Here is a 15334-nt window from a genome sequence, read left to right as displayed (position 1 = left end):
ATTTTGGCGGGGGAAATGGAAAAAAAATGGGGAAATGGGGAAATTTTGGGGGGAATGGAAAAAAATGCTGAAATTGGGAACTTTTGGGGGGAAATGGGGAAATTTTGGCGGGGGAAATGGAAAAAAATGGGGAAATGGGGAAATTTTGGGGGGAATGGACACAAATGGGGAAATGGGGAAATTTTGGGGGGAAATGGAAAAAAATGGGGAAATAGGGAAATTTTGGGGGGAATAGAAAAAAATGGGGAAATTGGGAAATTTTGGGGGGAAATTTTGGGGGAAAATGGAAAAAAATGCGGAAATTGGGAAATCTTGGGGGGAAATGGGGAAATTTTGGGGGAAAATGGAAAAATTGGGGAAATTTTGGGGGAAAACAGAAAAAATGGGGGGAAATTGGGAAAATAATGGGGGAAATTGTGGGGGGGAATTTGGGAAAATAATGGGAGGAATAGGGAAAAATGGGGGAAATTGGGGAATTTGAGAAAAAAAATTGGGAAAATGTGGGGGAAATGTGGAAAAATGTGGGAAAAATGGGGAAAATGTGAGGAAAATTGGGGAAATTGGGGGGGAAAGGGTGAAAATGGGGGGAAATGGGGGAATTGGGGGGGAAATGGGGAAAATAATGGGGGAAATGGGAAAAATGGGGGAATTTGTGGGAAAGTGCAGAAAATGGGAAGAAATGGGGATAATAATGGGGGAAATGGGGAAAAATGGGAAAATAATGAGGGAAATGGGGGGAAAATTGGGAAAATGGAGGGAAATGGGGAAATAAATTGGGAAATTTGGGAGGGAAATGGGGGAAATGTGTGAAAATGGGGGGAAACAGGATAAATGGGAGGAAAGGGGGAAAAATTAGGAAAAGAAAGGAGGAGAGTGGGGGAAAAATGGGGGAAAATGGGGGAAATGGAGAAAAAAAGGGGAATTGTGGGGGGAAAATGGGGAAAATAGGAGTGAAAATGGGGGAAACAGGAGAAATGGGAGGAAAGGGGGAAAAATTAGGAAAAGAACGGAGGAAAGTGGGGAAAAACGGGGGAAAATGGGGGAAATGGAGAAAAAAAATGGGAATTGTGGGGGGGAAATGGGGAAAATAGGAGGGAAAATGGGGGAAAAAGGGAATTTTTTTGGGGAAAAATATGGGATGGGGCGACACGGAGGGACCCTAAAACTGCGGAAGGACATGGGGGGAGGGGGAGACTTCAGAGTGGGGGAGGGGACCCCCCAAATTTGGGGGGAATTGGGGGGGGGGAACCCCAAAAACTGGATGGGGGAGGACAAAATTGGGGGAGACCCCAAAAGTGAGGTGGGGGTGGGGGAGGGAACCCCCCAAAAAATTCCTCCCCCAAAAAATTCCTCCCCCAAAAAATTCCCCCCCCAGCGCCGCCATCTTGTCCCGGCGCGCGGCGGTGACGTCACGCCGTGGCTCATTTAGTATTCACCGTTAATCTGCATAACCCCGCCCTGTGGGGCGGGCCCGACTGTCAATCACGCGTCTGGCCACGCCCACTCTGAGGGGCGCTAATGGGTGTTGCTGTCAATCAAGGAGTTAGCCACGCCCCCCATGTTAACCCCGCCTATTAGAGGAGAGATGAGCGTCTAGGCCACGCCCCCGCCCCTGGCCACGCCCAGGGCGCGCCCCCATTGGTCCCTCCCACCGAGGCCACGCCCCCGGGCGGCTCCCCGGCCACGCCCCCGCGCGTGGCCCCGCCCCTTTCCCCGTTCCGGTTCCGCGCTCGCTCCGGACCGGCGCCGCTCCCGCAGGTACCGAACCCCCCCCACCCCCCCCGGGACCCCCCGGGACCCCCCGGGACCCCCCGGGACCCTCCCGGTGCTCCCCTCCCCCCCCCCAAACCGTGACTCAGCGCGGCCCCGCCCAGTCCCGGAAAGCCGCGCCCGGGAGCGGCACCGGAGCGGGACCGGAGCCCGGGGAGGGGTCCCGGGGGGTCCCGGGAGGGTCTGGGGGGTCCCCGGAACCCCCCCGGTACTCCGGGTGTCGCCTAACGGTGCTGTCTGCTTCTCTTCCAGCCGCTCCCAGTGCTCCCAGTGCTCCCAGTGCCGCCCCGGTGCCCTCCCAGTGCTCCCAGTAGCTCCCAGTGCCGCCCCGGTGCCCTCCCAGTAACTCCCGGTGCCCCCCAGTAACTCCCAGTAGCTCCCAGTGCCCCCCAGTGCCCCTCCAGTAACTCCCAGTGCCCTCCCAGTGCCTCCCAGTAGCTCCCAGTTCCCCCCCAGCGCTCCCCCAGTAACTCCCAGTAGCTCCCAGTGCCCCCCAGTAACTCCCAGTGCTCTCCCAGTGCCCCTCCAGTAACTCCCAGTAGCTCCCAGTTCCCTCCCAGTAGCTCCCAGTTCCCTCCCAGTAGCTCCCAGTAGCTCCCAGTGCCCCCCAGCACTCTCCCAGTGCCCTCCCAGCACTCTCCCAGTGCCCTCCCAGTGCCCCCCAGTCCCTCCCAGTGCCCCCCAGCACTCTCCCAGTGCCCTCCCAGTAGCTTCCAGTGCCCCCCAGTACCTCCCAGTACCCCCCAGTAGCTCCCAGTGCCCTCCCAGTAGCTCCCAGTGCCCTCCCAGTACCCCCCAGTAGCTCCCAGTGCCCTCCCACTAGCTCCCAGTGCCCCCCAGCACTCTCCCAGTGCCTCCCAGTAACTCCCAGTACCTCCCAGTGCCTCCCAGTAGCTCCCAGTGCCCCCCAGTACCTCCCAGTGCCTCCCAGTAGCTCCCAGTGCCCCCCAGTACCTCCCAGTGCCTCCCAGTAGCTCCCAGTCCGGCATGTTCCTGGTGAAGGGGCTGCTGGGGGGCGGGGGCGGTGGGGGGGGGTCCGGGGGGGGCCTCCCGGGGGGCATCGGCTCCGTCCTGGGGGGGCTCCTGAGCGGGGGGGGCGGCGGCGGCGGCGCCGGGGGGGCCATGGGGGTCCTGGGGGGCGTCATCAGCGCCATCAGGTGAGGGGACAGCGGGGGACACGGGGGCTGGGGACATTGGGGGGACATCGGGGACACTGGGGGGATTGGGGACACTGGGGGGATTGGGGACACTGGGGGGACATTGGGGGGATTGGGGACACTGGGGGGGTTGGGGACATTGGGGACATTGGAGGGGTTGGGGACACTGGGGGGGCTGGGGACACTGGGGGGACATTGGGGGGATTGGGGTGGGGGTCCTGGGGGGCGTCATCAGCTCCATCAGGTGAGGGGACATTGGGGGGACATTGGAGACATTGGGGATGTGGGGACATTGGGGACACTGAGGGGGTTTGGGGACATTGGGGACATTGGGGAACTGGGGGGGCTGGGGACATTGGGGGGACATTGGGGGGATGTGGGGACATTGGGGACACTGGGGGTCTGGGGACATTGGGGGGACACTGGGGGGATTGAAGACATTGGGGACATTGGGGGGATTGGGGACACTGGGGGGACACTGGGGACATTGGGTTGGGGGTCCTGGGGGGTGTCGTCAGCTCCATCAGATGAGGGGACACTGTGGGGACATTGGGGGCTTGAGGACACTGGGGGGGCTGGGGACATTGGGGACATTGGGGGGACATTGGGGAACTGGTGGGGCTGGGGACACTGGGGGGACTGGGGACATTGTGGGGGCTGGGGACACTGGGGGGACATTGGGGGGACATTGGGGTGGGGGTCCTGGGGGGCGTCATCAGCGCCATCAGGTGAGGGGACAGCGGGGGACACGGGGGCTGGGGACACTGGGGGGCTGGGGACATTGGGGGGACATTGGGGACATTGGGGGGACATTGGGGGGATTGAGGACATTGGGGACACTGGGGACACTGGGGGGACGGGGGACACGGGGGACATTGGGGGGATTGGGGTGGGGGTCCTGGGGGGCTTCATCAGTGCCATCAGGTGAGGGGACACTGTGGGGACATTGGAGACATTGGGGATGTGGGGACATTGGGGACACTGGGGGATTGGGGACATTGGGGGGGCTGGGGACACTGGGGGGACACTGGGGACATTGGGTTGGGGGTCCTGGGGGGCGTCGTCAGCTCCATCAGGTGAGGGGACACTGTGGGGACATTGGGGGCTTGAGGACACTGGTGGGGCTGGGGACATTGGGGGGATTGGGGGGATTGGGGACATTTGAGGACATTGGGGACACTGGGGGGACATTGGGGGGATTGGGGACATTGGGGGGACATTGGGGGGATTGGGGACACTGGGGACACTGGGGACATGGGGGCATTGGGGATATTTGAGGACATTGGGGACACTGGGGGGGTTGGACGGATTGGGGACATTGGGGGGGACACTGACGGCTACTGGGGGTCGGGGACATTAGGGGGACATTTTGGGCTGGCAGGTGACACTTTTGGGGGGGCAGGTGACATTTTGGGGTGACACCCTCTGCCCCCCCCCCACAGCGAAGCCGCCGCCCACTACAACCCCGAGCCCCCCGTAAGTGACCCCCGCCCCCCTCCCACCCTGGGGACCCTCGGGGTGTCCCCTGACCCCCCACCCCGGATTTGGGGTCCCCTGTCCTCCCCCACCCCGGATTTGGGGTCCCCTGTCCCCCTCACCCCGGATTTGGGGTCCCCTGACCCCCCCCACCCCGGATTTGGGGTCCCCTGTCCTCCCCCACCCCGGATTTGGGGTCCCCTGTCCCCCTCACCCCGGATTTGGGGTCCCCTGTCCCCCCCAACCCCAGATTTGGGGTCCCCTGTCCCCCCCGACCCCAGATTTGGGGTCCCCTGACCTCCCCAACCCCAGATTTGGGGTCCCCTGACCCCCCAACCCCGGATTTGGGGTCCCCTGTCCCCCCCGACCCCAGATTTGGGGTCCCCTGACCTCCCCAACCCCTGATTTGGTGTCCCCTGACCGGCCCGACTCCGGATTTGGGGTCCCCTTTCCTTCCCGACCCCAGATTTGGGGTCCCCTGACCCCCCCCGACCCCAGATTTGGGGTCCCCTGACCGCCCCCACCCCGGATTTGGGGTCCCCTGACCCCCCGACCCCGGATTTGGGGTCCCCTGACCCCCCCCGACCCCAGATTTGGGGTCCCCTGACCCCCCCAACCCCGGATTTGGGGTCCCCTGTCCCCCCCGACCCCAGATTTGGGGTCCCCTGACCCCCCCGACTCCGGATTTGGGGTCCCCTGTCCCCCTCACCCCGGATTTGGGGTCCCCTGACCCCCCCCACCCAGGATTTGGGGTCCCCTGTCCCCCTCACCCCGGATTTGGGGTCCCCTGACCCCCCCCACCCCGGATTTGGGGTCCCCTGTCCCCCTCACCCCGGATTTGGGGTCCCCTGTCCCCCCCGACCCCAGATTTGGGGTCCCCTGTCCCCCCCGACCCCAGATTTGGGGTCCCCTGACCCCCCTGGAATTGGGGTTCCCTGACTCCCTGGGTTTGGGGTCCCAGATTTCGGGTTCTCTATCCCCCCCCTGGGTTTGGGGTCCTGGTTTTGGGGGGCCCTGACCCCCCGTTTTTGGGGTGCCCTGACCCCCCGTTTTCGGGGTCTCCTGACCCCGTTTTCGGGGGCCCTGACCTCCCGTTTTTGGGGTTCCCTGACCCCGTTTTCGGGGTGCCCTGACCCCGTTTTCGGGGTGCCCTGACCCCCCGTTTTTGGGGTTCCCTGAGCCCGTTTCTGGGGTGCCCTGAGCCCGTTTTCGGGGTCTCCTGACCCCGTTTTTGGGGTGCCCTGACTCCCCGTTTTCGGGGGCCCTGACCCCGTTTTTGGGGTTCCCTGACCCCGTTTCCGGGGTGCCCAGACCCCGTTTTCGGGGTGCCCTGACCCCCGTTTTCAGCGTGCCCAGACCCCCATTTTCGGGGTGCCCTGACCCCGTTTTTGGGGTGCCCTGACCCCGTTTCCGGGGTATCCAGACCCCCCGTTTTCGGGGTGCCCTGACCCCGTTTCTGGGGTCCCCTGACCCCGTTTTCGGGGTGCCCTGACCCCGTTTTTGGTGTTCCCTGACCCCGTTTTTGGGGTTCCCTGACCCCGTTTTCGGGGTGCCCTGACCCCCCGTTTTTGGGTGCCCTGACCCCCCGTTTTCGGGGTGCCCTGACCCCCCGTTTTCGGGGTGCCCTGACCCCGTTTCTGGGGTCCCCTGACCCCCCGTTTTCGGGGGCCCTGAGCCCGTTTTCGGGGTGCCCGCAGCCCCCCCGTGCCCACATCTCCACGGTCGATGCCAACGAGAGCGAGGAGGTTCGGCAGTTCCGGCGCCTCTTCACGCAGCTGGCGGGGGAGGTGAGGGACCCCCGACCCCGGGACCCCCGACCCCCGACCCCGGGACCCCCGACCCCGGGACCCCCGGGACCCCCGACCCCCGACCTCCAGCACCCCCAACCCCCGGGACCCCCGACCCCGGGACCCCCGGGACCCCCGGGACCCCCAACCCTTGGGACCCCGGGACCCCCAGAATCCCCGGGACCCCCAGAATCCCCGGGAGCCCCGACCCCTGGAACCCCGGGACCGCCAACCCCCTGGACCCCCAACCCTTGGGACCCCGGGACCCCCGACCCTGGGACCCCTGGGACCCCCGGGACCCCCGGGACCCCCGACCCTTGGGACCCACAGGACCCCCGGGACCCCCGACCTCCAGCACCCCCAACCCCGGGATCCCGGACCCCTGGGACCCCCAATCTCTGGCACCCCCAGAATCCCCAGAACCCCCGGGACCCCCGACCCCAGAGACCCCCGGGAGCCCCGACCCCTGGAACCCCGGGACCCCCAACCCCCTGGACCCCCAACCCTTGGGACCCCCGACCCAAGGACCCCCGGGACCCCCCGACCCCTGGACCCCCGGGACCCCCGACCCCGGGACCCCCGACCCCTGGGACCCCCGGAACCCCCGACCCCTGGGACCCCCGACCCCTGACCTCCAACACCCCCGACCCCAGGACCCCCAAACCCCGGGACCCCCAACCCTTGGGACCCCCGGGACCCCCGACCCCTGGGACCCCCGGAACCCCCGACCCCTGGGACCCCTGGGACCCCCGACCCCTGACCTCCAGCACCCCCAACCCCCGGGACCCCCGGGACCCCCAGATCCGTGGGGGTGCACCGGGGTGTACTGGGGTACACTGGGATCCACCTGATCCCTTGAAACCTCTTGGTTGGGGTCAGGATTTGGGGGAACCCCCAAGGTTTGGGGGTCCCCCAAGATTCGGGGTCAGGATTTGGGGGTACCCCCAGGATTCGGGGTCAGGATTTGGGGGTCCCCAGACTTTGCGGAGACGGGTCAGGATTTGGGGTCAGGATTTTGGGGTTTTTGGAGGTCAGGATTTGGGAGTCTTCAGACTTTAGGGGGATCAGGGTCTGGGGGTTCCCCCAGGATTCGGGGTCAGGATTTTGGGGGCTCCCCCAAGATTTCGGGGGTTCCCCCAGGATTTCGGGGGTTCCCCCGAGATTTCGGGTGTTCCCCCAAGATTTTGGGGCTCCGCAGCCCCCCCTGACCCCCCGTTCCCCCCAGGACATGGAGGTGAGCCCCACCGAGCTGATGAACATCCTCAACAGGGTCGTCACCCGCCGTGAGTGTCCCCCAAAAACCCCCGGGGGCTCGGGGGGGATTTTGGGGTGTCCTCGGGGCTCGGGCGGGATTTTGGGGTGCCCTCGGGGCTCCCTGCGGGGCTCCAGGACTCGGGGCCCCCCCAAAATCCCCCGTGGTCCCCCCAGATCCCGACCTGAAGACCGACGGCTTCGGGCTGGACACGTGCCGGAGCATGGTGGCCGTCATGGACGTACCCCGGGATTTTGGGGGGATTTTGGGGGGATTTTGGGGGGATTTTGGGGGATCCTCCAGAGGTTTTGGGGTGCGGGGAAATGGGGGGGGGTCCCCGGTGCCCCCCAAAATGTCCTTGACGAGCCCCCCCAGAGCGACACCACCGGGAAATTGGGGTTTGAAGAGTTCAAGTACCTCTGGAACAACATCAAGAAGTGGCAGGTGAGGACCCCAAAATTTTTTTGGGGAGGTCCCGAAATCGGGGTGGGGGGGACCCCAAAAATATGGGGTGGGAGGCCGAAGTTGGATGGGATCCCAAAATTGGGGTGCTCAGGGTGAAAAGAGACCCCGAAATGGAGGGAGAAGGCAAAATTTGGGGGGATCCTAAAATAAACGAGCCCCAAAATCGAGGAAAATCCAAAATTGGGGGGGGGGCACCCCAAAAATGGGGATGGGGGCCCCAAAACTGGGGTGGGCATCCCAAAATCCAGGGTTACTCCGAGCTGGGGGAGATCCCAAAATTAGGAGGAGACCCAAAAATTAGGGGGACACCCCAAAAAATGTGACCCCCCCCAAAAATTAATCGATGTGGGAGCCCAGAATCAGGGACACCCCAAAATCGAGGGAGGAACCCAAAAAACAGGGGGGTGGGACCCCAAAATTTCCCCTCTTAAATCCCAGCCCCCCTAAAAACCATGAGGGGGGGTTGTAGGGGACCCCCCAAACACCCCAAAATTTTTTTGGGGGGGTGGGGTAATTAGATAATTAGGGGGGCGGGCACCCCTAAAATTTGGAATTGAGGATTTTTTAAGTCCTTTAAAGGGGGATGGGGGGAGGATTTTGGGGGTTTGGGAGGGGCGGGGGGAGGAATTTTGGGGTTTGGGAGGGTCCCCGAGTTTTGGGGAGGGGGTGAGGCGGATTTTGGGGGTGCGGGACCCCCCAAAATTGGTGCCCAAAATTTGTACACCCCCAGTGCGTGTACAAACAATTCGACAGCGATCGCTCGGGCACCATCGGGCCCCAGGAGCTGCCAGGGGCCTTCGAGGCCGCAGGTTGGGGATTTTTGGGGGGATTTTGGGGGATTTTGGGGTTTTTTTGGGGGGAAGGAATTTGGGGGGGCTGGCGGGAAGAGGTTTCGGGGTGCAGGAAATGGAAATGGGGGAGTTTTGGGGGGTTTTTTAAGGGTGAGGGTTGGAATTAATGAGGGGTGGCAGCAAAATCATCAGGGATTGCCAAAATCAGCCTCCCGGGGTGACCCCAAATTCCTCTGGGAACCCCAAAATTCACCCAGGGTGACCCCAAATTCCTCTGGGAACCCCAAAAATTCCCCTGGGGTGACCCCAAATTCCTCTGGGATCCCCAGAATTTCCCCGGGTGACCCCAAATTCCCCTGGGAACCCCAAAATTCACCCAGGGTGACCCCAAATTCTTCTGGGAACCCCAAAATTCACCCAGGGTGACCCCAAATTCCTCTGGGAACCCCAAAATTTCCCCGGGTGACCCCAAATTCCCCTGGGATCCCCAAAATTCCCCCAGGGTGACCCCAAATTCCTCTGGGATCCCCAAAATTTCCCCAGGGTGACCCCAAATTCCTCTGGGAACCCCAAAATTCCCCCAGGGTGACCCCAAATTCCTCTGGGAACCCCAAAATTCACCCAGGGTGACCCTAAATTCCCCTGGGACTCCCAAAGTCATCCTTGGAACCCCAAAATTCTCCTGGGAACCCCAAAATTCCCCCAGGGTGACCCTAAATTCCCCTGGGACTCCCAAAGTCATCCTTGAAACCCCAAAATTCTCCTGGGAACCCCAAAAATTCACCCAGGGTGACCCCAAATTCCTCTGGGAACCCCAAAATTCCCCCAGGGTGACCCCAAATTCCTCTGGGAACCCCAAAAATTCCCCCAGGGTGACCCCAAATTCCTCTGGGAACCCCAAAATTCCCCCAGGGTGACCCCAAATTCCTCTGGGATCCCCAAAATTTCCCCTGGGGTGACCCCAAATTCCCTTGGGACTCCCAATGTCATCCTTGGAACCCCAAAATTCTCCTGAGATCCCCAAAATCCCCCTGGGGTGACCCCAAATTCCCATGGGACCCCCAAAATCCCCCTGGAATTACCCCAAACCCTCCAGGAACCCCAAAATCCCCCCAAGATTTTGGGTTTTGGGGAGTCCAGGCTGGTTTTTTTTTGGGGGGGGGGGTCAGGGATATTTTGGGGGGAAGATTTGGGGCGGTTTGAAGGATTTGGGGTCGGGTCGCGATTATTTGGGGTGGAAACAGGGATTTTTGGGGGGAATTGGGGAATTTTTGGGGGGGGTTGAAGGCATTTTTTGGGGGTCAAAGGTCACCTGTGGCCATCCCACCCCCCCCCCCCAGGGTTCCGGCTGCCCCCCCAACTTTGGGCGGTTTTGGGGCGTCGCTACGGGGACGAGGGGGGGAACCTGGACTTCGACAACTTCATCAGCTGCCTCGTGCGCCTGGACGCCATGTTCCGTAGGGAGACCCCGGAATTGGGGGAAAATCCCGAAATTGGGGCGAAATCCAAAAATCGGGGGGGAAAAATTCCAAAATTGGGGGGAAATCACAAAACTGGGGGGGAAATAACAAAATTGGGGGGAAATCCAAAAATCGGGGGGGAAATCCAAAAATCGGGGGGGAAAAATTCCAAAATTAGGGGGAAATCCAAAAATCGGGGGGGAAAAATTCCAAAATTGGGGGGAAATCCAAAAATCGGGGTGGGGGGGAAATAACAAAATTGGGGGGAAATCACAAAATTGGGGGGAAATCACAAAACCGGGGGGGGGAAATCCCAAATTGGGGGGAAATCCAATAATCGGGGGGGAAAAATTCCAAAATTGGGGGGAAATCCAAAAATCGGGGGGGAAAAATCTCAAAATTGGAGGGAAATCCAAAAATCGGGGGGGAAATCCAAAAATCGGGGGGGAAATCCCAAAATTGGGGGGAAATCCAAAAATCGGGGGGGGGGGGCGAAATTCCAAAATTGGGGGGAAATCCCAAAATCGAGGGGGGAAAATTCCAAAATTGGGGGGAAATCACAAAACCGGGGGGGGGAAATCCCAAATCGGGGGGAAATCAAATAATCGGGGGGGAAGAATTCCAAAATTGGGGGGAAATCCAAAAATCGGGGGGGAAAAATTCCAAAATTGGGGGGGGGGGAAATTCCAAAAATCGGGGGGGAAAAATTCCAAAATTGGGGGGAAATCACAAAACCGGGGGGAAAATAACAAAATTGGGGGGAAATCCAAAAATCAGGGGGGAAATAACAAAATTGGGGGGAAATCCAAAAATCGAGGGGGGAAAATTCCAAAATTGGGGTGAAATCCAAAAATCGGGGGGGGGGAAATTCCAAAAATCGGGGGGGAAAAATTCCAAAATTGGGGGGAAATCTAAAAATTGGGGGGAAAAATTCCAAAATTGGGGGGAAATCCAAAAATCGGGGGGGGAAAATTCCAAAATTAGGGTGAAATCCAAAAATCGGGGGAAATCCAAAAATCGGGGGGGAAAAATTCCAAAATTGGGGGGAAATCTAAAAATTGGGGGGAAAAATTCCAAAATTGGGGGGAAATCCAAAAATCGGGGGGGAAAAAACAAAATTGGGGTGGAATTCCAAAATTGGGGGAAATCCAAAAATCGGGGGGGAAAAATTCCAAAATTGGGGGGAAATCCAAAATTCGGGGGGGAAATCTCAAAATCGGGGGGGAAAAATCTCAAAATTGGAGGGAAATCCAAAAATCGGGGGGGAAAATTCCAAAATTGGGGGGAAATCCAAAAATCGGGGGGGAAAAATTCCAAAATTGGGGGGAAATCCAAAAATCGGGGGGGAAATCTCAAAATCGGGGGGGAAAAATCTCAAAATTGGAGGGAAATCCAAAAATCGGGGGGGAAAATTCCAAAATTGGGGGGAAATCCAAAAATCGGGGGGGAAATCCAAAAATCGGGGGGGAAATCCAAAAATCGGGGGGGAAAAATCCCAAAATTGGGGGGAAATCACAAAACCGGGGGGGAAATAACAAAATTGGGGGGAAATCCAAAAATCGGGGGGGAAAAATTCCAAAATTGGGGGGAAATCCAAAAATCGGAGGGGAAATAACAAAATTGGGGGGAAATCCAAAAATCGGGGGGGAAAAATTCCAAAATTGGGGGGAAATCCAAAAATCGGGGGGGAAAAATTCCAAAATTGGGGGAAATCCAAAAATCGGGGGGGGGGAAATTCCAAAATTGGGGGGAAATCACAAAACCGGGGGGGGGAAATCCCAAATTGGGGGGAAATCCAATAATCGGGGGGGAAAAATTCCAAAATTGGGGGGGGGGGGGGAAATTCCAAAAATCGGGGGGGAAAAATTCCAAAATTGGGGGGAAAAATTCCAAAATTGGGGGGAAATCCAAAAATTGCCGGAGAAATCCAAAAATCGGGGGGGAAAAATCCCAAAATTAGGGGGAAATCCAAAAATTGCCGGAGAAATCCAAAAATCGGGGGGGAAAAATCCCAAAATTAGGGGGAAATCACAAAACCAGGGGGAAAATAACAAAATTGGGGGGAAAAATTCCAAAATTGGGGGGAAATCCAAAAATCGGGGGGGAAATCCAAAAATCGGGGGTGAAAAATTCCAAAATTGGAGGGAAATCCAAAAATCGGGGGGGAAATAACAAAATTGGGGGGAAAGCCAAAAATCGGGGGGGGAAAATCCCAAAATTGGGGCGAAATCCCAAAATCGAGGGGGGAAAATTCCAAAATTGGGGGGAAATATCAAAATTGGGGGGAAATCACAAAACCGGGGTGGGGGAAATCCAAAATTGGGGGGAAATCCCATAATCGGGGGGAAAAATTCCAAAATTGGGGGGAAATCACAAAACCGGGGGGAAAATAACAAAATTGGGGGGAAATCCAAAAATCGGGGGGGAAAAATTCCAAAATTGGGGGGAAATCACAAAACCGGGGGGGAATCCCAAAATTGGGGGGGGGGGGGGAATCCCAAATCCGGGTGATGGATCCCCAAAATCCATTTGGAACCCCAAAATTGGAAGAGACCCCAAAATTTCGGGGTTTTATTTGGGTTCCCTGAGGTCGGGGGGGGGCAGGATGAAGGTCCCCCCAAATTTTGGGTTTTCTCCCCAAATTTTGGGTTTTCTCCCCAAATTTTGGGGTCCCCCCCCCTGATTTTGGGGTCCCCCCCAGGTGCCTTCAAGTCCCTGGACCGGGACGGGTCGGGGCAGATCCGCGTCAGCCTCCAGGAGGTGGGTCTGGGGTCCCGGGGGGTTTTGGGGACCCCCAGGGGGGTTTTGGGGTCCCCAGGGGGGTTTTGGGGACCCCCAGGGGGGTTTTGGGGTCCCCCTGTTCCTATTTGGGGTGTCCTCAGAATTTGGGGGGAGGGGGTAAAGGAGGGAGACCCCAAAATGGCCCCGCTGGGTTTGTGGCACTGGAGAGACCCCAAAACTTTTAGGGACCCCCCAAAATCCCTCTGGGGTGACCCCAAATCTTCCAGGGACCCCCAAAATCCCTTTGGGGTGACCCCAAACCTTTCAGGGACCCCCAAAATCCCTCTGGGGTGACCCCAAACCTTCCAGGGATCCCCAAAATCCCTCTGGGGTGACTCCAAACCTTTCAGAGACCCCCAAAATCCCTTTGGGGTGACCCCAAACCCTCTCGGGATCCCCAAAATCCCTTTGGGGTGACCCCAAACCCTCTCGGGATCCCCAAAATCCCTTTGGGGTGACCCCAAACCTTTCAGGGACCCCCAAAATCCCTTTGGGGTGACCCCAAACCTTTCAGAGACCCCCAAAATCCCTCTGGGGTGACCCCGAACCTTCCAGGGACCCCCAAAATCCCTTTGGGGTGACCCCAAACCCTCCTGGGACCCCCAAAATCCCTCTGGGGTGACCCCAAACCCTCCCGGGACCCCCAAAATCCCTTTGGGGTGACCCCAAACCTTCCAGGGACCCCCAAAATCCCTTTGGGGTGACCCCAAACCTTCCAGGGACCCCCAAAATCCCTTTGGGGTGACCCCAAACCCTCCCGGGACCCCCAAAATCCCTCTGGGGTGACCCCGAACCTTCCAGGGACCCCCCAAAATCCCTCTGGGGTGACCCCAAACCTTCCAGGGACCCCCAAAATCCCTCTGGGCTGACCCCAAAATCCCTTTGGAGTGACCCCAAACCTTTCAGAGACCCCCAAAATCCCTCTGGGGTGACCCCAAATCTTCCAGGACCCCCAAAATCCCTTTGGGGTGACCCCAAACCTTCCAGGGACCCCCAGAATCCCTCTGGGGTGACCCCAAACCCTCCCGGGACCCCCAAAATCTCTCTGGGGTGACCCCAAACCTTTCAGGGACCCCCAAAATCCCTTTGGGGTGACCCCAAACCTTCCAGGGACCCCCAAAATCCCTTTGGGGTGACCCCAAACCTTTCAGGGACCCCCAAAATCCCCCAAATCCTGACGGGGTGTCCCCCCAACAGTGGCTGCAGCTCACCATGTACTCGTGAGGAGACCCCCGGACGCTCCCCAGGACCCCCCAGGACACCCCAAAATCCCCCCCGGACACTCCAGGACCCCCCCAAAACCCCCCTGGAACCTCCAACTGCACCCCCGGCCCCCCCAAATCTGCACCCCCCACCCCAAATAAAACCCCCCAACCTCGCTTGGTACCTCCGGCTCTGATTTATGGGGGGTCTGGGGGGATTTTGGGGGGGTCTGGGGGGATTTGGGGGGGTCTGAGGGATTTTTGGGAAAGGGAATTTGGGGATTTTAGGGGGTCTGAGGGGATTTTAGGGGGGATTTTAGGGGGTCTGGGGGGATTTGGGGGGGTCTGGGGGGATTTGGGGGGGTCTGAGGGATTTTTGGGGAAGGGAATTTGGGGATTTTAGGGGGTCTGGGGGGATTTGGGGGGGATTTTGGGGGGTCTGGGGGATTATTGGGGGGTTTGGAGGAATTTTTGGGGGGATTTTAGGGGGTCTGGGGGGATTTTAGGGGGTCTGGGGGGATTTGGGGGGGTCTGAGGGATTTTTGGGAAAGGGAATTTGGGGATTTTAGGGGGTCGGGGGGGATTTTTGGGGGGATTTAGGGGATCGGGGGGATTTTTGGGGGGTCTGGAGGAATTTTGGGGGGGATTTTAGGGGGTCTGGGGGGATTTTAGGGGGGATTTTAGGGGGTCTGGGGGGATTTTAGGGGGGATTTTAGGGGGTCTGGGGGGATTTGGGGGGGTCTGAGGGATTTTTGGGAAAGGGAATTTGGGGATTTTAGGGGGTCTGGGGGGATTTTTGGGAGGTTTAGAGGAATTTTTGGGGGGATTTTGGGGGGTCTGGGGGGATTATTGGGGGGTTTGGAGGAATTTTTGGGGGGATTTTAGGGGGTCTGGGGGGATTTTAGGGGGTCAGTAACGGGGTGGGGGGGGGTCCCGGGTTCAGCTCAGGGTCCCGGTGCCACAGGGGGGTCCCGGTGGGGGTCCCCCAATCCCGGTGTGGGGGTCCTGGTTCGGGTCACGGTGTGGGGGTCCCGGTGGAGATGGGGGTCTCCCGGTCCCGGTATGAGGGTCCCGGTTCCCGTATGGGGGTCCCGGTGGGGGTGTCCCGGTCCCTGTATGAGGGTCCCAGTCCCGGTATGGGGGTCCCGGTGGGGGTGTCCCGGTTCCGGTATGGGGGTCCCCGTCCCTGTATG

General features: G+C 59.5%; 1 protein-coding gene across 1 annotated transcript; it reads left to right on the top strand.

Moving 5' to 3' along the window:
* Positions 1–1609: 1609 nt before the first annotated feature.
* On the top strand, positions 1610–14325 carry CAPNS1 (calpain small subunit 1). Its single transcript, XM_085564669.1, has 11 exons — positions 1610–1758; positions 2023–2927; positions 4370–4403; positions 6101–6190; positions 7416–7473; positions 7619–7683; positions 7818–7886; positions 8638–8716; positions 10039–10155; positions 12860–12918; positions 14137–14325. Exons 2-11 carry the CDS (start codon positions 2758–2760, stop codon positions 14161–14163), a joined length of 768 nt encoding a protein of 255 aa, XP_085420795.1. The 5' UTR covers positions 1610–1758; positions 2023–2757; the 3' UTR covers positions 14164–14325.
* The last annotated feature ends 1009 nt before the right edge of the window (positions 14326–15334 follow it).

The sequence above is a fragment of the Lonchura striata genome, chromosome 34, assembly GCF_050655825.1.
Source record: "Lonchura striata isolate lonStrDom1 chromosome 34, ASM5065582v1, whole genome shotgun sequence".
In the NCBI taxonomy this organism is placed as follows: Eukaryota; Metazoa; Chordata; class Aves; order Passeriformes; family Estrildidae; genus Lonchura; species Lonchura striata.
The sequence above is the reverse complement of the archived record's forward strand: the minus strand, read 5'-3'. Positions and strand labels throughout refer to the sequence as shown.

What these genes read in the sequence shown, in the direction of transcription:
- CAPNS1 (XM_085564669.1), top strand. Translation starts at nt 2,758, where the DNA reads ATGTTCCTGGTGAAGGGGCTGCTGGGGGGCGGGGGCGGTGGGGGGGGG. An exon ending in ACTACAACCCCGAGCCCCCC is followed by an intron (nt 4,404 to 6,100) that starts GTAAGTGACCCC and finishes GGGTGCCCGCAG; the next exon opens with CCCCCCCGTGCCCACATCTC. An exon ending in AGGGGCCTTCGAGGCCGCAG is followed by an intron (nt 8,717 to 10,038) that starts GTTGGGGATTTT and finishes CCCCCCCCCCAG; the next exon opens with GGTTCCGGCTGCCCCCCCAA.